The sequence below is a fragment of the Lynx rufus genome, unplaced genomic scaffold (genome assembly GCF_022079265.1).
Source record: "Lynx rufus isolate CCGP_SWC_20201006 ecotype Redwood Valley unplaced genomic scaffold, mLynRuf1.p SCAF_10, whole genome shotgun sequence".
Classification (NCBI taxonomy): Eukaryota; Metazoa; Chordata; class Mammalia; order Carnivora; family Felidae; genus Lynx; species Lynx rufus.
The window spans coordinates 42,291,550-42,315,352 of NW_025814824.1; the positions used below are offsets into that span (position 1 = coordinate 42,291,550).

The window sequence follows — 23,803 nt, forward strand, 5'->3', positions numbered from 1 at the left end:
ATGTCAGACTAAAATGTGTACTTCCAATGACCTCTTAAAGTACACTACACTCTGTTAGTGCTAAAGTCTTATGCTGATAAGAAAGTTTCTTATCTTGAAAATTATTTATAGATTTATCCAGAAATAGTCACTGACAATTTTTAATAGCTTTAATGAAATATAATTCACAAGCCATGTGATTTGCCATAGAGAGTGAATAATTCCATGGCTTTTGGTGCATTCAAAGAGTTATACATCCACCATTGCAATAAATTTTAGAACATTCTCATTTATCCCCTCCCCCACACTGCACACCACTTAGCTGTCACTTCCCCAATTCCTCTACCACCACCACACCTTTTAGGTAACCAGTAATCTACTTTCTGTGTCTATAGGTTTACCTACTTGAGGCATTGAGAACCTCATTAGATGATGTTATAGTTTTTGCTTCAACTATCACACAATTTTAAAACTTCAAAAGAAGGATGTTTTTAGCCTTTCCACCGTTATTTTTTCATTTCTGACCTTCCAAGTTCTCTTCTTTTATCATTTTATTTCTGTTTGAAGAGTTTCCCTTTAGATTTTCATTTAGGGTAAGTTGGCTAGCAACAAATTCTCTAATATTTCCTTTATTTAAAATGTCTTCATGTCTGCTTCATTCCAGAAGGATATTTTCACTGATTAGAGAATTCTAGTTTAGCATTTTTTTTCTTTAGGACTTGAAAAATTTGGCACTTCCATGTTTTCTGATGAAAAATACACTGTTGTTTTAATTATTCCTCTAAAGGGAGTGCATCATTCTCTTTAACTACTTCCAATCATTTTCATTTGTCTTTACTTTTCAGAAGTTTAATTATGACCTGTCTTGGCATGGATTTCTTTTGGTTTATCCTGTTTGGGATTTTCTAAGCTTCTTGAAACTATAGGTTTGTGCTCTTTGTCAAATTGGGAAATTTTCCTCTTTATTTCTTTAAATACTTTTTTCAGGCCCACATTCTTTTTCCTCTCCTTTTGGAACTCTATTTTCATGGATGTTACATTTTTTAGTATTAACCTACAGGTCCCTGAATCTTTGTTCATTTTATTTTTAAGCCTATTTTATCAGTGTCATTAAAGCTGGGTAATTTCTATTGTTCTGTCTTCAAGTTCACTGATTTTTTTCCTCTTTCATCTGCTGTTGAACCCATGCATTGAGTTTTTTACTTTGGTTTTTATAACTTTCAATTTTAAAATTTCCATTTGATTCTTACTTATATAACTGATTTATTTGCTGAGACTTCCTATTTTATTTGTCTCAAGATCATTCATAATTGTTTATTGGAGCATTTTAATCATGGCTACTAAAATCTTTGTCAAGGAGCACCTGGCTGGCTCAGTTGGTAGAGCATGTGACTCTTGTTCTCAGGGTCATGAGTTCAAGCCCCACGTTGGGCGTAGAGATTACTTTAAAAAAAATCCTTGCCAAGTAGTTCTAACATGTGCATTATTATCTTGGTGGTGGTATTTCTTAATTACAATTTCTCCTTCAAGTTGAGATTCTTTTGTTCTTGGTATGATGAGTGATTTTCACTTGTCTCCATTGGGAGTGTTTTGTGTTTGAGACTTTAGATCTTATTTAAATCTTTTATTTTAATAGATCTCTGATGATATTGTGTCTAAGGGAGAGGGTCCTATCAATACTGGGAGAAGTGATGGCGGTCTTAGCTCCTAACTTGACCCCTGCTGACACTGCATTAAAGGATGTGTGAAAGGGTGCCTCATTGTACTTGATGAGGGTAGAACTTCAGGCTTCTCGTTTGACCTTCGTTTATTGACAGAAATAGCAAGGATTTTTTTTTAATTCCTTTTTCCAGTGGTATATGGCGGGAATAGAGTGGTTATTGTCAGTATGATTTCTGTCCTACTTGTTTGCCCACTTCTTAGTTCCTTGGCTAGGGAGGGCAGAATTTGCTTGAGACTGTTTTTTATTTGTGTCCATTAGCATTTTGAGGTTGTGGATTTCTCTAGTACCTACTTTGAGATATTTGGGAGGAAAGAAGAAAGCCAGAGAATTTATCACTGTGGGTTGTTCTTCTACTCCTATGGTCGGTCCCTCTCGTGTCCTTCTTCTTTTCCCTGCCTTTCAGAGTTTTCTAATATTTGTTTTGTGTTATCACATTCAGGGTTTTTATATTTAACTAGTGGGATGAATAGGGATAGACATGTCTACTCCTTTTTGTCAGGGACTAGAAGTATTAGCTTATTTTTCTGTGGACCAGGCAGTATTGTTTTTGTGTCATACATTTGGCATCTGGTTTAATACTTAGCCCTGACTATTTAAGACTAGAACATATAAAAGAAGATGTCCTACTAAAACTACTTCCAACCAAATTTGAATAGTACTTCCAAATTCAATCTTAAAAGTTGAGTTAACTGGGGCGCCTGGGTGGCTCAGTTGGTTAAGCGTCTGATTTCAGCTCAGGTCATGATCTCGCGGTCCGTGAGTTTGAGCCCCACATCGGGCACAGAGCCTGGAGCCTGGAGCCTGTTTCAGATTCTGTGTCTGTTTCTCTGACCCTCCCCCTTTCATGCTCTGTCTCTCTCTGTCTCAAAAATAAATAAACATTAAAAAAAAAAAGTTGAGTTAACTTTTGAAGATCCTAATAAAAAATTGTGTGGCAGCTCTAAGTCAGTTTATAAAATACGTTAAAGGAAATGATGCTACCACTGACCCATACTATAGTGTTTCTACCATTAGATATGGTCAGAAGTATGTTGCTGCTGTAGTATAAGAATGTGAGGACTTGAGAAATTTGCATGGAGTATAGTTCCTATATTCATAAAATATATGTACTTATTAGATCATAATGATGTTATTATAAAAGACCAAGAACTTCACAATCTATGAGCTAATAAATTGGCTTGTTCCCTCAGTATTTATCTAACAAATATTCATATATTTTCATTTATTCACTATTTAAACAATATAATTCAGAGCTACACATAAGCTATGGGTTGAATATACAGTGGTGTATTGAAGAATAATAATTGCAAACTCTTAATGAGATTTATTTTAGGGCCATCTGCCATGTGCCAGTGAGGTGAAACCATTCTTTGGGATGCGAGGTAGTGAGGGGCAAGGAAAGCTTGCGGACATGCCAGGCTTACTCAGCTTTTCCACTTAGTTGAGGATGTTGCCTTACCATAACTGAGTTAGATTTATGAACCAACAAAGTCATATTAACATTCTCCTAAATGAAGACGTTAACATTTTCCTAAAGACAAAAATATTTGTGTACTTTATTTCTGAGTAGTGATATAAACTATAAAAAGAGGTGCAGTTGCCACAGGATATTTAGCTTTTCTTATATTGCAAATTCAACATGTCCTTGAAGTCAAGGGAAGGTATACTGACATTCACTGGATGTTTATCTGCATCTTTGGCTAAATAAATGAGGAACTTGCAGTGGGTGGGTAATTTTGGTCTTTTTGTACTAATCCATAGCCTATATAAAAATGCTACATCTGAGTGCTCTGCTAGGTCCAGGTAAACACAGAAAAATAATATGCCACCCTTTTTTTTTTTTATCAGGACCTCATACAGCTTAACAGCAAAAACAAGCAAAAGGGTGATAAGAGCTATAAGGGAATAGTAGTGGCATAAAGTAGGGAAAATAGCATTATGATTTGTCCATTTGTCCAAACCAGAAACCTAGGGGGTTATAACTGATTTATCCCTCTATCTGACCTCCTTCTAAGAGTCTTAATGATTCCATATCACAAATATCTCTAAAATATATCTGTTTTTCCACTCTTACTATCAATGCCCTTGTCCAAAAACTACCATCATATCTTTCCTGCTCATGTAGAATAAACTTGTGAATATCAACTTGTAAAATATCTACATCCACTGTTATACCCTTGAATCCATTTTCCCCCTAATGCTGCAGGGTGATCTTTTAAAAATACATATAAGAACATAACTTTCCCTTGTTTAAAACCCTTTAGCATCTTTCCATTGCTCTTAAAATAAAAACTAAATTCTTCATAAAGCACACTTGAACATCTTGATCCCCTTCTTATCATTTCTGTTTCACTTTTTTGTTTCTTACCTGAAAATCAGTATGAGAATGTAAAATATTTGCAAAGAATTACTGATGCTTTTCCTATTTGATGCTGAGAATCTTGGCTGGTGAATTTGTCAGTGAAGGTGGGTAGAGTTGGGGCCAGTAGTAAAGGGGTTTAGAATTCATAATTTAAAAATTCAATTTTATTTTATAGAAGCAGGGAATTCTACCCCATATATCATAACTAAAGTCTTCTTCAATTCAATTATCTTTTGATCATTTTTCCTTAATGATAAAAAGTAGATAAGCTATAGGTCAATGGAATACCATCTCCTTTAGGTTTAAACATTAAATGTATGCTGGCCATGATGTCAAAGAATATTTTATAAAATACAATAGTAATAATTTTTAAGGAGCTAAAATCAAAATATTATGGTAGGAAAAGTTCAGTTATTTTTTTTCCTTTAGCAAAGCAAGACTCCCTGTTTTCTTTCAGTGCAAATATTATTTTTCCATATATAGAAATGAGGATTAGGAACTGAATTTCTCTAACATGAGTTGGAAATAAAATTCTCAAAAAAAATGTCTGCTAAATCATGACATATTTTGCAAACACATTTATTTTTTGGATAACTGTTAGCACTGTAAGAATTACACATTAGTTTTATTTTAAAGCATACAACTTAGTGACATTTAGTGTATTTATAGTGTTGTATAGACATGATCTTTATCTAATCCAAAGCATTTTAATCACCCTCAAAAGAGACCCCATATCCATTTAGCAGTCACTCCCAATCTGCCCATTTCTGCCTTCCTTCAGTTCCTGGCAACCACTAATCTGCTTTCTATCCCTGTAGATTTACCTATTCTGAATATTTTATATAAATGGAATCATATAATATCTGACCTTTTGCATATGGCTTCTTTCGCCTAGTGTAAGGTTTTCAAGAATCATCCACATTGTAGTATGTCTCAATACATCATTCCTTTTTACAGCTGAATAATATCCCACTGTATACAATAAATATGTATTTATTCATTCATCTCTTTTTAATTTTTTTTTGTTAATGTTTATTTATTTTTGAGAGAGAAGGAGACAGAGTACGAGCAGGGGAGGGGCAAAAGAGAGGAAGATGCAGAATCTGAAGCAGGCTCTCGGCTCTGAGCTGTCAGCACAGAACTCAACATGGGGCTCGAACCCATGGACTGTGAGATCATGACCTGAGCCAAAGTGGGACGCTCAACCGACTGAGCCACCCAGGTTCCCCTTATTCATTCATCACTTGTTGGCTAATTGGGTTGCTTCTACTTTTTTGCTATTATGAATAGTGCTACTATGAACATTTATGTACAACTATTGGTTTGAATACTTATTTCCAGTTCTTTGGGATATAAACCTGTGAGCAGAATTGCTAGGTCATATAGTAAGTATATGTCTAACTTTTTGAGGAACTGCCTGACTGTGTTCGTAGTGGCTACATCATTCTGTATTTTTACCAGCAATCTACAAAGATTCCATTTGCCCTCCATTCTAGTTAACACTTAGTCTTTCTTTGCACATCTTTGCATGTGTTTTTTTTTTTTTTGCCATTTGTGTTGCTTTGGATAAATATCTATATAAGTCTTTTGCCATTTAAAAAAATTGGGTTCTCTTTTTGTTTTTGAGTTAGAAGAGCTCTTTGCATGTTGTGGTTACTAGACACTTACAAATATTTTCTCCCATTCTGTAGGTTGTCTTTTTACTTTCATAATAGTTTCCTTTGATATACAAATGTTTTTAATTCTATGAAGCTTGATTATTATTATTATTACTATTATTTGCTTATGCTTTTGGTGTCATACCCATATACATATCTAGCTATCACCGAATCCAAGGTCATAAAGATTTACCTCCATGTTTTCTACTATGTGTTTATCGTTTTAACTCATACTTAGATCTTTGGTCCATATTACAGCTTTGACAAACAGGCTGTATGATCACATGTAAAAGTTATAATGTGATGAATTAATAAGATAAGAATTTAAATGTATCAGTCCTTGAGAAATCAATTCAACATCAAACAGTACAGGCTATCATAAGCCAAGTGCAAATGAGAATATGAGTTCTGGTGTATTAGTATAATCAAGGCTTGTACAAGTTATCAGTGTCTGTTGGAAGGCAATAGATTTCAAGGCTATGTGGAAACAAGTTTTGAATCTCACTTACTTTAACACTGAGAATTGGAGACAAGAAATTCAGCCACTGATGTTGGATACATAAGGAAGGAAACTCATTTACATATTAAGTCTTCATAAGTAAGAGTGAGAAGTTTCAGAACAAGATCAGCATGCAACCTAATTCATTGCTGTTAGAGCACCGAAGCCTAGGGTCCCTCATCGACCTGATCTCTAGTATGTTACTAATACATGATGCAACTTGAGGCCTATAGATAGGCTTTAAAAACACTCATGATTCTGTTAAAGTACTGGGGTCTGGAAGCAAGTAAACTATTATAGCTAAGTAAACAAATGTGGAAAAATAAAGGACTTTTAAACTATGGAGTTTTATAATATTAGTTACATAGTACTGAATCTGTGACCTTTTGTATTGTGGTGCTTTCAGTCATTAATTCAATAAATTTGCTGGGCACTGGAAGTAAAATATTGAGCAGAACACAAACATTCTGGCCTCACAGGTCTTCAGTTTATTGGAGAACATAAATAATAATCAATAAACACACAAATATATAATTACAAATTTGATTGATATGAAGATAAAGCTTTGCTGTGCCTTTCTGTGTTTGCATCTTCCCTGATTCTTTCCATTTTTCCCCTTTGTCTTTAGCCAGATGGATCTGGCTAAAATATACAGTAAAACCTTGGATTGCGAGTAACTTGTTCTGTGAGTGCTCCATAAGATCAGCATAAGATCAGCAAACATCCATAAGATCAGCAAACATTTCTAATAAATTTTAACTTGATAAATGACTGATGTCTTGTAATACGAGTAATACGTGACACCAAATGTCACATAATCACAACTGAGACAATGGTTCTTCTCTCTCTCTCTCTGCGGGATTGGGGGTGATTGTCTCCCATGCTCTGATGCTCTATCTCAGGCCACGGTGTTTGGCAGAAATCAGTGGTTTTTCAAGTGTTCACAACTGGTGCTGGTGTATTTTTTGTCACTTCAAAGCACCTATGGACAGTCCTTTGCTTTTCCATACAAAAGTAAGCTTAGGAATGCTTTGCTTCATTCTAGGTCAGGCTGCCTGCAGACGTAGACCCATTCCTCTGCTGCCTTATTGCCAATTACATTAAATATAGTATATGACAGGAGTTTATTAATACTGTACTGTAGTCAACATCCATGCGAACATACACAATGGCTCCCATGTAGAAAAAGGTTGAAAAGAAAGGCGGTAAGAAGAAGATGATTATGATGGAAGTTAAGAAGGAGATCATTGAGAAGTACTATCGAGGTATGCAAGTGGCTGAAATTGCAAGGTTTTATAAGTCTATGTCTGCATCTTGTCTGCAGAGGAGGAAGAGAAAAAGGTGGAAGGATCCATTCACTTCAAATAAGATTAAGGCGATGTGTAAAATGTGGGAAACAGTGCAAAATTTTGTAAAAAAGCACCACCCAAATAAGTCTGTAGCAGTGCGAGCGATGAATCTGTTTAATGATAATACAATGTCACATTTCCGTGAAATCCTCAAAAGGAGTCAAAAGTAAGTGTCATTGGATAGGTTCCTTGTTAAAGTTGCACGAAAAGAGAAAGATTCCATTGAGCCAATAGATAGCAGTGATTCCATCAGTGATAGTGAAAGTTGTCCTACACAATAACCCTCCTCTCTCTTATCTCCCCCACACTAACCATGAAGGTTTTCAAAGGTAAGTGCAGGTTAATTTGTTTATTTTTCTTTATATTTTGTATTTTCTTTATTATTTTGTATGATAAGACAGTATTGTAATCATTTTTATATGAATATTTTTGGGTTGTAGAACGAATCTTCTGAGTTTCCATTATTTCTTATGGGTAAATTTGCTTTGATATTCAAGTGCTTTGGATTACAAGCATGTTTCCGGAACGAATTATGCTCGCAAACCCAGGTTTTACTGTACTTTTGTTTGCGGTGTTACCAACCTAAATTGGGGGATATATATTTTTTATTGTGGCAAAATTTACATCACATGAAACTTACCATTATAACCATTTTTAGGTGTACAGTTAAGTCCCATTAAATATGCTCACATTGTTGTCCTGCCACCACCACCATCCATGTTTAGGACTTTCCATTTTCTCAAAATGAAACTGTACCCATTAAATAATAGCTCCCCATTCCCCCTTCTCTCAGCTCTGATCTTTTTCTCCTTTTGTCTCTATGAATTTGCCTATTCTAGGTATCCTATAGAAAATGGAATCATATGTTTTTCTTTTTGTGTCTGGTTTATTTCATTTGTCATAATGTCTTCCAAGTATTTCCATGTTGTAGTATGTGTCACAATTTCTTTCCTTTTTAAGGCTGAATAATACTATGGTATGTATATACCATATTGTGTTCATCCATTCATCCACTGATAGATATTTGTGTTTTTTACATCTTTCAGCAATTATATTTTTCTTGTATTGTCATTGTATTTTACTGTACAATTAGCAAGAATGTTAGTTAAGAGAAAATATTTTGTGTCCGTTGGCAGATATTCACTGATGTAAGTGGCAAGTATATTTTGGAGTTTTATTTTCTTACTCTTGAGATTAACTTTTAATATTGATACCTTAAACTATTTTCATATATTTGAGACTGTATACACATGGTATTTGTTCTTTGAGGTCATCTGTTTTAGTCCATTCTGGCTGCTATTACAAAATAATGCAGACTGTATAGCTTATAAGCAACAGAGATTTATTTCTCATAGTTCTAGAGGCTGGAAGTCTGGATCAGGGTGCCAGCATGGTCTGGCAAGGGCCTTCTTTCATGTTGCAGATATCTTGTCTTATCCTTATATGACTGAAGAGGTGAGGGAGCTCTCTGGGGGTTCTTTTTTAGAGGCACTAATCCCACTCATGAGGGTTTCACATGACCTAAGAACATCCCAAAGTTCTGACCTCCTAACACCATTATCTTTGGAGGTTAGAATTTCAACATGAATTTTAGAGGAACACAAACATTCAGGTCATAGTATGATACATATAGTATTTTTAATTTGATTGTTACCTTAATTTTCATACATTTTAGGCACAATATATATAATGTTTTTAAAATTACCTAAAGAATTAATAGTATTTACTAAAAGATCACATAGTGTATCTTAAGTGTTTAGTGAATAATCATTTGATTTTTCTGAAAAAAAAAACCATAAAAATTACTCTCTTTAAATGTATTTTGTCATACTAACAGTTTATGTTCTTTAAACAACAAAACTGGAAGTATCACAATTCCAGACTTCCAGTTATATTAGAAAGCTATAGCAATCTAAACAGTATGGTAGAGGCGTAAAAATAGACACATAGATTGGTGCATCTGGCTGGCTCAGTCAGTAGATCATGTGACTCTTGATCTTGGGTCCTAAGGTTTGAGCCTCACATTGGATGTAGAGATTACTTAAAAAGAAAAAAAAGAGGAGCGCTTGGGCGGCTCAATTGGTTAAGCATCTGACTTCGAATCAGTTCATGATCTCGTGATGCGTGAAGTTCAAGCCCCACATGGGACTCTCTGCTGTTGGCATGAAGCCTACTTCAGATCCTCTGTCCCCTTCTCTCTCTCTGCCCTTCCCCCACTCATTATCTCTCTCTCTCTCTCTCTCAATAAATAAGTAATCTTTTTTTAAAAATTTTTTTTAACGTTTATTTATTTTTGAGACAGAGAGAGACAGAGCATGAACGGGGGAGGGTCAGAGAGAGGGAGACACAGAATCCGAAACAGGCTCCAGGCTCTGAGCTGTCAGCACAGAGCCCAACGCGGGGCTCGAACTCACGGACCGCGAGATCATGACCTGAGCCGAAGTCGGACGCTTAACCGACTGAGCTACCCAGGTGCCCCAATAAATAAGTAATCTTAAAAAATACCTACTAAGAAAGAAAAATGCAGACATAATAGAATAGAAATAGATAGAATAGAAAACCCAGAAATAAACCCAAAGTTATATGGTCAATTAATCTTTGACAAAGGAGGAATGAATATACAATGGGAAAAAGACAGTCTCTTCAACAAATGGTGTAGAGAAAGCAGGGCAGCAACATGCAAAAGAATAAAACTGGGCCAATTTCTTACACCATACACAAAAATAAACTCAAAATGGACTAAAAACCTAAATGTGAGACCTGAAACCATAAAAATCATCGAAAAGAGCACTGGCAGTAATTACTGTGACATCAGCCAATAGCAACATTTTTCTAGGTACGTCTCTTGAGGCAAGAGAAACAAAGGTGAAAGTAAACTATTGGGACTACATAAAAATAAAAATCTTCTGCACAGCAAAGGAAACAAACAAAACTAAAAGGCAACCTACAGAATGGAAGAAGATATTTGCAAATGACCTATCTGATAAAGGGTTAGTATCTAAAATATATAAAGAGTTGATACAACTCACCCAAAAAATAACCCAAATAAAAAATGGGCCGAAGACATGAACAGGCATTTCTCCAAAGAAGACATGCAGATGGCCAGTGGACATATGAAAAGATGCTGAACATCACTCATCATCAAGGAAATGCAAAACAAAACTACAATAAGATACCTTTCAGAATGGCTAAAGTCAAAAACCCAAGAAACAACAGGTGTTGGGGAGGATGTGGAGAAAAAGTAACCCTCATGCACTGTTGATAGGAATGCAAACTGGTGCAACCAGTGTGGAAAACAGTATGGAAAGTCTTCAAAAAGTTAAAAATAGAATTACCATATGATTCAGTAATTACTACTAGGTATTTACCCAAAACATACAAAAACACTAATTCAAAGTGATACATGCACCTCTGTGTTTATTATAGCATTATTTACAGTAACCAAGATATGGAAGCGTGTCCACTGATAGATGAATGGGCAAAGAGGATTGGTGTGTGTATATTTATATGTACATACACACACACAATGGAATATTATTCAGCTGTAAAAAAAAGAATGAAGGTGCGCGTGGGTGGCAAAGTCAGTTTAGCGTCCGACTCTTGATCTCAAGTCAGGTCATGATCTCACAGTTCATGAGTTTGAGTCCCACATCCAGTTCTGCACTGATGGTGTGGAGCCTGCTTGGGATTCTGTTTCTCCTTCTCTCTGCCCCTCCACTGCTTGTTCTTTCTCTCTCCCTCTCAAATAAATAAATAAACTTAAAAAATTAAAAAAAAAAAACAACTAATGAGGGGGCCTGGGTGGTTCAGTTGGTTAAGCGTTTGACTTCAGCTCAGGTCATGATCCCATGGTTTGTGGGTTCAAGCCTCACATCGGGCTCTCCACTGACAGTACAGAGCCTGCTTGGGATTCATTCTCTCTCTCTCTCTCTCTCCCTACCTCCCTCCCTCCCTCCCTCCCTCTCTCTCCCTCTCTCTCTGTGCCCCTCCCAGCACCCCCCTCTCTCTCCCTCTCTCTGTCTCAAAATAAATAAATAAAAGTTAAAAATAAAAGTTAAAAAATCTTGCCATTTGCAATGACATGGATAGAACTAGAGAGTATAATGCTAAGTGAAATAAGTCAGTTAGAGAAAGACAAATACCATATAATTTCACTCATGTGGAATTTAAGAAACAAAACAAATGAGCAAAGGGAAAAAAAAAAGAGAGACAGAACAAGAAAACTTAACTATAGAGAACAAACTGATGGTTACCAGAAGAGAGATGGGTCATGGGATGGGTGAAATAGAGGATGGGGATTAAAGAGTACACTTGATCCTGATGAGCACTGAATAATGTATAGAATTGCAGAATCAGTATATTGTACACCTGAAACTAATATAACGCTGTATGTTAACTACACTGGAATTACAATAAAAAAATCTAAAAACCAAACAAACAAACAAACAAAATCCTTTCTTTAGGGCAAATAGTTTCATCAAGTATGTTGAGTTTGAACATCTGAATTAAATGGTAATGACCATATATAGGTACCAATTTTTAAAAATTTATTTATTTTGAATAGAGCAGGCATGCAAGCAGGGAGAGGCAGAGAGAGAGGAGAGAGAGAATCCAAAGCAGGTTCTGTGCTATCAGTGCAGAGCCCAACATGGGGCTTGATTCCACAAACCATGAGATCATGACCTGAGCCCAAACCAAGAGTCAGGCACTTAACCAACTGATCCACTCAGGCGCCCATATAAATATCATTTTTTATTTTGAATGATACAGATAACTAATACAAAGTGTTTACCCCTTCTTAAAACTATCTCAGGCTTTTGAATGGTTTGTTTTCATTGTAGATCAGTTGCTTTTTAGTATTTAAAAGAAATAAATAGTATTGGAGTACCTGGGTGGCTCAGTCGGTTGAGCATCCAACATCGGCTCAGGTCATGATCTTGTGCTTTGTGGGTCACAAAGCCCTGTTTTGGGCTCTATGCTGACAGTGCTGACCCTGGAGCCTGCTTTGGATTCTGTGTCTCCCTCTCTCTCTGCCCCTGCCCCACTTGCGCTCGGTGTCTCTCTCTCTCTCTCTCTCTCTCTCTCAAAGATAAATAGGAAGGAAAGGGAAGGGAAGGGAAGGGAAGGGAAGGGAAGGGAAGGGAAGGGAAGGGAAGGGAAAGGAAAGGAAGAAGGAAAGAAAGAAGAAAGAAAGAAACAATCATAAGTTTCATATACAGATTTCCTCCAGTTACATGGGGTACAGTAATTACTGTGTGGATGAGTGTATGTGTGTGTGCCCCTCCCATCAATCTGTAACCTACCTGACAAGCTACAAATGTAATCCTAGGATCGTAATTTTTAAAGTTCTTATATTAAAAAATATGTAAGTATACCCATCAAACTGTAAACATCAATTTTTTAATAAATAATCTTAGTGAGGAAAAGCAGGGACTATTTTTTTAATAGTTATATAAAGTATAAATGTAAAATGTATTTTTAATATATAGATATTATATTTATTTTTTTAATGTTATATTTTAAATCTTTTAATAAAATAAAATATAAATTATAATAAATTATAAATATATTGTTGAATATATAACATTTTAGAGCTGCTGTGTCTTCCTAATAAGTCATTTCTTTGATCATTATGTAATAACAATCTTTATCTTTAATATTACTTTTTTTTCTTAGTCTGTATTTTATTTTTTATGCTCCTTTTAAAAATCCTTTTCTTGGGGCGCCTGGGTGATGCAGTCAGTTGAGCATCCAACTCTTGATTTTGGCTCAGGTCATGATCCCCTGGTTTGTGAGATTGAGCCCTGCCTTGGGCTCTGCACTGATAGCATGGAGCCTGCTTGGGATTCTCTCTCTGTTCCTCCTCTGCTTGTGCTCTCTCAAAATAAATAAACAAACATTTTTTAGTCCTTTTCTTCCCTTAGATTTGAGTACATGTTGTTCATTTCTTTTTTGACTTCTTCTGATTTATACATTTTATGTTTTCCATTCTTTAAATGCTTTTTCTTGAAATTATATATCTCTTAAAAAAAATTGGTTTTTATTTTTAAATTTTTATTTATTTATTTTTTTATTTGAGGGAGGGAGAGAGAGAGAGAGAGAGAGAGAGAGAGAGAGAGAGCTAGCTAGCTGCATGCACAAACAGAGAAGGGCCAGAGGAAAAGAAAATCCCAAGCAGGCTCCACACTCAGCTTGGAGCCTGACCTGGGGCTCGATCCCACAACCCTGAGGTCATGACCTGAGCTGAAATTAAGAGTTGGACGCTCGGGGCGCCTGGGTGGCGCAGTCGGTTAAGCGTCCGACTTCAGCCAGGTCACGATCTCGTGGTCCGTGAGTTCGAGCCCCGCGTCGGGCTCTGGGCTGATGGCTCAGAGCCTGGAGCCTGTTTCCGATTCTGTGTCTCCCTCTCTCTCTGCCCCTCCCCCGTTCATGCTCTGTCTCTCTCTGTCCCAAAAATAAAATAAAACGTTGAAAAAAAAAAAAAAAAGAGTTGGACGCTCAACCAACTGATCCACCCAGGTGCCCTGAAATTATACACTGTTTATTTGACAAACTAAAGTTCATTAGTACTTATATCCTCACCAACAGCACAGGGTTCTTAGAATACTTTAACACTGACCCTTCTCTTGATCTTATTTTATTTTATTTTTCAGATTTTAGTTCTACCATATTCTATTTCTACCTTCACTTAGCTATTGTTATGATGGCTTCACATGATAAATATTTACTTCCATGTACACATTTACAAATGTTTTTAATCATCACTGCCTATTTTGTTTCATATGTTGACTTTGAAGGGTCTTTTTCCACCTAAATGAAATAGTTCTTTCATCTAGGATCTATGAGTAGTAAGCCTTTGAACGTTGAAAATATTACTTATTTTTTTCTGCTTTTTTTGTTTGTTTCTGTGAGAAGTCTGTTGTCACTCCAAAGTTCTTTAGTTGTTAATTAACATTTCTTCTCAATATGGTTGATTTTAAGATTGTCTTTTTCTTTGGTATCCTACAGTGTTCCTAAGTTTCTAACCATGAATATAATTTTATTTATTGTTTGAAATTTGTGATACTCTCTTAATCTACTAATTCACATTTTTCATCAGCTCTCAATTTTCAGCCATTGTATTTTGAATATTAATTTCACTGTTTCTCAATTCTCTCCTTGAAAATTTCTATTAGATGCTTTTTGGGGTTCTTATTCAAACACACTTTATATATTGTTACTGTTTTCCTCCTTTTTGTTTCTTTGTGTTGTCTATAATTTTACCAGCTTTCATTAGCTTTGTGTGCTATTTAACACATTCATTAGTTTGTAATGAGTTATGTTTTTTAAAATAAACGTTTGTCACCTCTTTTTCCTTTTTATCAACATTTTCAAAACTCTAATTTTATAAAAACTCATTTTAAATTGTTCTGTTGTTTCATTTTCCTTATTGTGCATTCTCCTTTATTGGGTGGGGTGATATGTAGACTGTCATTCATGTCATGACCTGAGCCGATATCAAGAGAAGAGTTGGACATTTAACCAACTGAGTCACCCAGGCACCCCTAGGCTTACCTGTTTTAATGGAACAAAATAAGCTCAGATATTCCTGTTTCACTCAGAAAATTTTTGTTTGCAAGCTTACTACAGTTAGCCCAGTTTTGTCTCTCAGCCATGAAGGACCTTGGGCATAAACTTCCATCCCCATTCAGGTCTGAAGGCCTGAGGTCTCCATGGGTGGTATTTGATCCAGTCTCTCACCATGGTAGCTCAATTCCATTTTACTAGTAAGAGTTCTTTGTCTTTTCTTGGCATCTAGAAATGTACTAACTTTGCTTTCAGTGTATGTATTAATATTTGTATTATGATTTGCATAGTATATCCGTTTGTTAAAAAGTGTTTGGTACAAAGTGTATTACCTGGCTGGCTCACTAAGTAGAGCATGCACCTCTTGATCTTGGGGTTGTAAGTTTGAGCTCCACATTGGGTGTAGATATTACTTAAAAATAAAATCTTAGAAAAAAAATGATTGGGTAACACATTTTTTAAAAATACAGCCTATGTTTTTAAGTATTTAGCATGTTTATTTAGATAAATTTAAAAATCACTTACTTAAAACATTTTTTCCAGATTCTCATTAAAATTCAATTTTAATTGTTAGGGTTTATTAATAATGATATATTTTTTCTTTTTTTACTATTGCCTAATTCATATTTTGTTAAATATCTTTACTACCTTTATCTGTTTGCTACACTATTCAGTAACTTACATGTTTCAAATAATCATTTATTTTGTTAATTTTCATAGGATGAATCTTCAAGAAGAATTGGATAAACTTAAAGTACGTATATCTATTGATAAGGCAACAATACGAGAATTGAACACATGTATGGCAGAGAAAAGAGAAGGTACATTTTTTTGTAAGACTAAATATTTAATGCAGGCATTTTTAAATTATCCAGTACTTGATGTTTTATTTTCAATTTCTTGTAAGAATCTTATCCTTGTTCCCCCTCTTTCCACTGCTTTACTTTCTGATATGTCATTAACATTTTTACCTTTCACAAGAAAATCAAATAGAACACCTAAAAGTCAGCTTTATAATTCATTAAAAATTCTAAAGAGATATTTGATAAGGAGAAGAGATGTTCATTCTTTGGTTCGTCAGTAAAGTTTTACTATTTATGTTTGTTCAAAGTTTTATAGATTATATAGAGTTATTATCCTCAATAATTCATTTATATTTTTGTTTGACATTACATTTTTCTGGAACTCATTTAGTGCTCCTCTATTGTCCTGGAATCAAAATAATAGAGTTAAAAAGAAACTTGGAGGTCTGCAGATCTGCCACCTGATTGACCACTAGCCTAAAACTGATTAGTAAGAGCAAATGTATCTGTTCCAGTTGAAGTATTGTTCCTTTGTTAAAATCAAGATAACTATATTTACTATATGACTTCAGTCCATACTGTGGTATCTCATTAAAAAAAAAGTAAATAAGATTGATATGAAGGATTTCTCCTTGTTTAACTTAACTACAGCTTTGTTGTTACTGCTATACTTTTTAGGTGTTGACAATTTATAATTAACAATTAATTTAATAATTTATACTTAACAAGTTTTCATATACCACTCATCTTTCTATTGTCCCAATTACTATTGTTGTTCCAGTTGCTCTTAGGTCACTGGTGCCTTGTCAAAGCCAGCATTTGAGATATCTGTTTTACACCACTGAAACACTGGTTTTCCTTTGTTTTACCTTCATACTGTGCTTGCCTGTATTTTCTTTGTTTCTTCCACTGGGATTTCCTTCCACTTATTCCTTACCTTTTGGGGTTCTCTAAGATTTTATCCTCAGTTTACTTTTTAAAAATAACTTTATTGGGTTGCCTGGGTGGCTCAGTTGGTTAAGCATCCAACTTCGGCTCAGGTCATGATCTCACAGTTTGTGAATTCAAGCCCCTCATCAGGCTCTCTGCTGTCAACACGGAGCCTGCTTTGGATTCTCTGTCCCCCTCTCTCTGCCATTCCCCTGTTCGTTCTCTCTCTCTCTCTCTCTCTATCTCCTTCTGTCTCAAAATAAGTAAATAAAATTTTAAAAAGTAATAACTTTATTGTTTCTGGAAAAAGTATGCATACTTATAAATATTCAAGCAATAAGAAAGAATAAAAGAAGACAAAACATCTTAATTCCATCACTTAAAAATCAAAATTTCAATCTTAAGTAATTATCAAATCAAATATCTCTTAATACTTATATATAAAGAAGACTAGTTAGATAAATTGTGCAAACAGAAAAACATAATATATGCTATTTTTTAAAAAGATAATTACATAGGGGCATCTGGGTGGCTCAATTGGCTGAGTGTCTGACTTTAGCTCAGGTTGTGATCTCACGGTCCGTGAGTTCGAGCCCCACATCAGGCTCTGTGCTGACAGCTAGGAGCCTGGAGCCTGCTTCAGATTTGTGTCTCCCTCTCTCTCTCTGCTCCTTCCCTGCTTATGTTCTGTCTCTCTTTCTCAAAGATAAATAATAAACATTTTTTTTAAAGATAATTACATATTACTTTATTTGGAACAATCCAAATAAAAAGAAACAGATATAATCATACAAGAACTGTTGAACTTTAGGTAAATGTTTCATTATGTCAATAGATGTTAATTTCTAGAACTTCCCTCTAAGATTAAAAAGAAAGATCCTAAAAATATTGAAGATGAATTACTTTGTATTTTTTAAAGTATGTATTTCAATTTCAGGGCATATTAAAAATTAATATCTTGTCATGCAAAATGAAAACAAGTTATTTTTACAATACATTTTATTTTTCTCATGGTTCATGAGTTCGAGCCCCACATCAGGCTCTGCCCTGTTGGTGCTTGGATCCTATGTCCTCCTGTCTCTCTGCCCTTTCCCTACTCAATGCTTCTTCTCTCTCTCTCAAAAATAAACATTTTAAAAAATGGAAATAAAAACAAAAAATTTTATTTTATTTCCCCCACAGCTTGAGTCTTGTTCATTAAATAAACTTTTAATTTTATCAAAGTCTATAATTTAACATATTGCAACAATAATTTCCCCAGGTTTAAAGTCTTATTTTTATATGCAATGTGCTCAGTACTCATCACAGTTTTAAAACCATCGTCTTTCTATTCACGAATTCTTTATTATGATTTATTTTTTTGGTTCGCCAGATATAACTGAAACTTCAAGAAGGGATCAAAGTAGCTATATTTGTAAGAGCTTAGATGTTTGAAAATATGTTTCAACAGTTTTTACAGTCAATGGATAAATTGGCTGGGTATAATTGTATCATGTCACACTTTTTTCCCCTCAGAACTTTCTAGGTATTATTAATTTTTAGAATGAAAGCTTGTTGTGGAGATATATTATGGAGAGGTGTCAGGTTTGCCCTTCCTCCAGTTCCTCACTCCTTTCTTTGGATATGACTTCCTTTTGCTTTGTGAATGCCTGAATTTTTACTTTTTTCAACCTGATGTTCCAAAACTTAAATAGAAGATGTCTTGATATACTTTGTTCTAAATCATATTTTTGGATTATCCATGTAATTTATTATTGTCAATGAAGATCTTCCTGCATTACAAGGAAATGTGTTTTTGCATATTGCATTTTTAATACTGCAGTTTAAGGATGTCAGTAATCTTCATACTTTTTCTCTTACTTTTACTCTCCCTCTCCCCATATATATGGAGAGAGAGAGAGTTTATATATTATATTTATATTCTTTCCTTTGTTCTTTCTAGTATTTATATTAAATCTACAACTCTTCAAATTCCCACTAATTTTGGATGTCTTATTATTTCTTTTCTGAGCTCGTATTTTATTAAATTCAGGTTTTTGACAAGTTCTTTTCTTTCTTTAATTGTGTTTTTTTCCAGACTGGATCTTAAATCTGTATTTTGTTAAATGTCCATTTCACTCCACCTGCTGGAGAGTGTTTCCTGTCCTGGAAGGGGTGATCTCAGAGATTTTAAATATCTGGCTTTAGCTGTCACCAGTCTGGTGGTTCTTATCTTTACTAAGAACTATTTCTGGTGCTCTTCATTCCCTTCCTGGGAATCCTGTAGATCCAGACTTACAGTTGATATTATTTTCTGTTTTCCTAAAGTACTCCCTTTAATATTTATTATAGTGCACATCTGCTGGTGATGACTTCTTTCAGCTTTTTTATACCTGAAAAAGCAACCTTTATTTTGTCTTTATTTTTGAAAGATCTTTTCACTAAGTATAGAATTCTGCATTGGCAGGGTTTTTTTTTTTTCTTTTGATACTAAAAAACAAATTTACTCTATTATCTTCTGGCTTAAAGTGTTTTCAGTGAGAATTCACCTGTCATTCTTATCTTTTTTAAAACAATACATAACATGTCTTTTTTTTTTTTCTACTCTCTCCTATTGGGAGAATGAACTATTCTTGGGCCTGTGTGACTTTTGGAGATTATTTCCTTTAATCCTTTTAGGTGGTTCTTTCTTTGGGCTGTTTACACACACGCCTGTGCTGATCTGTACTTAGCTGAAGACTTGAGGGGGACCCCCAGTAGACCTTCGGAGCTCTCCCTGTGTCCGAGCAGATTTCTTTTCCTTGGCACTGTATCCTGCAAAGTCCAGCTTCCTTGGTCTGCCTGGACTCTGGGATCTGTCACTTCAATTTAGGAAGAATACCAGACCCATTTAGTGCCCCATTTCTGTGCTGTAGCCTGGAAGTGTTCTAGGCAATAAGTGGGAAAAAGGATTGGATTCACTTCATTTGTTTGCCCTTAGGGCTGACTAGTTTGCAGTGTCTTAGACACCCAATGTCTGAGAACCATTTTTTTCATCTCTTATTCTCTAGTTTTAGTTGTTCTACATGGACAGGTAAATCTAGTGTCTCTGGTACTTACTTTTATTGTCATTGAACATGTTTCCCTGGATTAAAATCTCAAATCTATAGGGATAGTAACCTTTCTCCATGTACCAGGTGTATTTTCTTATTTCCTGCTACCTGTTTTCCCCTGCCTATTTTTATAAAGATTTCAGAAATTTTGCATGTTTTTTTTAAATACTCATTACCTTTTCTCTCAAATCAGTTCTGTCTCCTCTAACTTCCCGCACGAGCCCCTTAAGCCCCTATCACACTAAATTTCTCTTTACTGAAAATTACAATTCATAGTGTAATGAATCTGCTACAATCCCACAATATCTCTGTTAGAAGCTGGAGAGATCTGGGCTGCCAGGTGTCTATGTAGCTGATTTAAGATAATAAGCCAAATGAAAGTAACAGTCAAGCCTTTAATCACTTACTATATAAGCAAGAGGCTAAAGTGGAGAAAGCATCAACTCTCTCTGTTCCATCTTCCCCCTGGAACTGCCTGCTAGTTGAGGATCAGATGGATCAGCACAGACAGAGAGGTTGTCTTACAGCCAAAGGAGCTCTGAGCAAAAGTCTCCTGCATTTTTATTGACCTGAGTCTTGGGGGAGAAAGGAAGGGAGGGCTGGGAGAAGAAAAGTATTGGGTATTGAGTCAGATGCAAGAAAAATGTCTTTAAGGTTACCCCCCACCCCAGCAACCAAATAAGGACATCTCAACAGAGGCACTTGAGGAAGGCCTCAGCCAAAGGGCTGCCAGTCAGGAGGTGTTCACCTGGAGGCCTAGTGGAGGTACGCAAGGCAGGAACAGAGACATGCATAAAAATGTGGTTGGCAGGGGGAACCTGAGCCCTTGACTATAAACTCCCTTCAGGGACCACAGTCTATTGGCTGTGTGCCAGGTCTGGTTGGGGGGGGGGGGGGCAGCTTTCCCTCAAAGGGCCTGCCAGGTAAAGCATATAATACCTATGTTCAGGCCTGAGAAATCACCTATAGGATTAGGCTTGGAGCAGGAATCCTCAATCTTTACAAATACAAGAGTATGTTCATAAAACCACTGTTTATGGTATTTTTCATTGAAAGCTGAAGAGCTGTTTATTAATAAAAGGATGAAACAAACAAATGTGAAAGCTCAGAAACTATAGCAAGTCCGTGTACACACACACACACACACACAGACACACACACACATATAATTTTTTGTTGTTGTTGTTATGTGGGTCTGTGGATTGGCTGAAACAATCTGGTCCAGCTCATCTGGTCCAGCTCTTTTTTAGGCTACAAGTGGAGTTTATTTCTGCTTCACGTGTCTGTTTCTTGGCCACAAAAGGACAAGTATAAACATGCAGAGCCTTTTAAGCCTTGATTTAGAACTGGCACGTTGTGACTTTTATCCACATTCTTTGGCTAAAATAAGTCATTTTATTAAATACAGCTACCAACAATTCATATGTCTTCTCTGTATGAGTTTCTGTGGAGGATTGGGGAGCACTTTTAGACTTTTTAGGCCCTTACCCATAAACTTCCTAGAAGTCCTTTGTCCAGCTGAAAGGATCTACTAAGCATCCCATTATTACTTTCAGAGATTGTCAGTAACAGGCATGCCAGTCAAACCCAGAGGCCATGTCTCAATATCAACATCTTAGATTTGGCCTTTATCCTGCCAATGTGTCAGTGGCTGCTCCTTTGATATGGTGAGAAACACCTTCATTTCCAATCCTGAAAGTAATGGAAAGTATGCACTTCTATATGCCTGTGGCTGCTTCCTTTCTGAACTCAGTTCTTTTCTTAAAACCTAGTCAAGTGCAGCCAGTAACAACCAACTCATGCTGTCAGCATTCTACCCTGGATATTCCTCACTTACTGTTACAAATTTATTAGCTACATTTTTTGTCTTCTGTGTTTTGTCAAATGGCATTTTGCCAAATGTTGGCCACTGCATAACACGAGCACCATTTTCTCAGCCTTCTGAAACATATTCTTTGGCACCCATTACCCATTCCCAAATCAATGCCACATAATTTAGATTTTTATTATAGCAGCATTCACTTATAGTTATCAATTTCTGTACCTGACAGCTTTTGCTACGGCATAAATGACCACAAAATTTCAATGACTTGCAACAATACACAGGATTTTTCTTGTTTATGGTTTCTGCAGATCAGCTGGGCAGATGTGCTTCAGGCTGCAGTTCTGTTGTTTGTCTGAAGCATACTGAGTTCACATGATTCCACATGTCTCAGTCTTGGGCCCAGGCTGAGCGGGGCAGGGACTCTCTGGCATGTTCTTTTCAAAGCAGATACTGGAAGCTTCCAAGGGGAGAGGAGAAATACCTAAGTTCTAGACTTATAACAGGCACATTCTTATTTATTCCCACATTCCTTTAGGCAAAGTAATTCATATGGCCAACCTCAACATCAGTGGAGTAGAGATCTGTACTCCACCCATGAAGGTAGAGGATGATGGAGTAAGCATTTGCTGACTAATAATCTACTATAGTGTGATATGAAAGTATTAACCAAAAGCATTTGCTGTTTTTCAAGTACCTACTGCTCAAAAGAATCACTATACTGAAGTGGCATATTTTAAGTCATATTCTGCAATCCTTCATAATGATAATAAGTTTTAAAAATAATTTGATAAAATAGCTAAAAGAATCTACAAAGAGAAAACATTGCAGAAGAATTTAATTTGTTAATGTAATCTAAGAGAATTAAGAGAAGAGAAAAACATGGAAGATAGGATAAGTTTAAACAATTATGAATAAACAGTATTAAACGTTAAAAGTGGAGAGGGAAGAAACTCCTGGGAAAGAATATAAATCAGAATGAATTTTTTAAACTAAAACATTAAAGATAAATCTCCAGCAAGGTGAAACATGCTCATACATCTACCATAGGACAAAACTAGAAGTGCATATTTCTAACTAGGTCCTCTTGGTTCATTTCTCAAATCCTGAGATCCTCGAAGGGGAGGAGAATCAAGGGGCAAAGGGGGCTCCTTGTTCTTCCCCATCACCTGGGCTTAGCTATTTGAATACTCTTTATAAATCCTGTGAAGGTGAGAAGCTAAAGTTTTTGACAGAAAACCACACGTGAGCATGGTCAACCAGTCCACCAGTGGACTTTGTGCACACACGGGAGCACAAAGCAGCAATCCAATTCATTTTTAAATCAGTCTTCAGCATTTATTTGATTGGAATTATTTAGCTATTTTTAGCATTCTATGCTCTTTGAGCATAGAACTATTTTCTTCTTATTTTTAAGAGTAAATATTTCACTTAGAACTATAGCAGATATTTAAATGACTTGAACAGCTGAATTGTATTTGCATATTATTTCTATATTGCTGAAAGAGTGTTGTAAATGAATTCAGCACCATGGTGTTAGGGGACTAGAAAGAGAAACTTGGGAACCAACAGATTATTATCAAGGTAAAGGTACATATTCCCCAGGTGGCAAATTCTACCTATTCTAGCTTTTATTATCCTTAGGATAGTGTTCTATTTATTTCATGAGTACAGAAGTTTTAATTGGATATGTCATGTTTCAAAGACAAAAGAAATGCCTAATTCACTCTAACAAACTTGTTAGTCACTGTTTATACCAAGAGGATTTCTACTCTACGGAGAATAATATTGTTTTCTTTTTCCTTTGTTGATAAATCAAAGTTTTACACTGACCTACAGCAGCCAAGCATACTTTAAAGCAAAATCACCTCAGTCTAACACGGATATGCATCCTTTTAGCTTTGTGTATTCTTTTTGCCCTTCTATTAATTCTTTAAGAAATGTTGTATCCTAAAAATAATTCAATAATAAAATATTAAATTTGTCACAATAATTTTTCTGATTAGAAAACATTTAAGTTTTAGTGTATTTAAATTTTAAT

General features: G+C 35.5%; 1 protein-coding gene across 1 annotated transcript in view; it reads left to right on the top strand.

Moving 5' to 3' along the window:
* The window catches only part of CNTLN (centlein), a 317,305-nt gene that overhangs the window by 179,619 nt on the left and 113,883 nt on the right, over positions 1–23,803 (top strand). Inside the window, exon 13 of the mRNA XM_047064802.1 lies at positions 15,857–15,957. Within this exon, the coding sequence (XP_046920758.1) occupies positions 15,857–15,957 (101 nt within the window). The remainder of the gene's footprint in view (positions 1–15,856; positions 15,958–23,803) is intronic.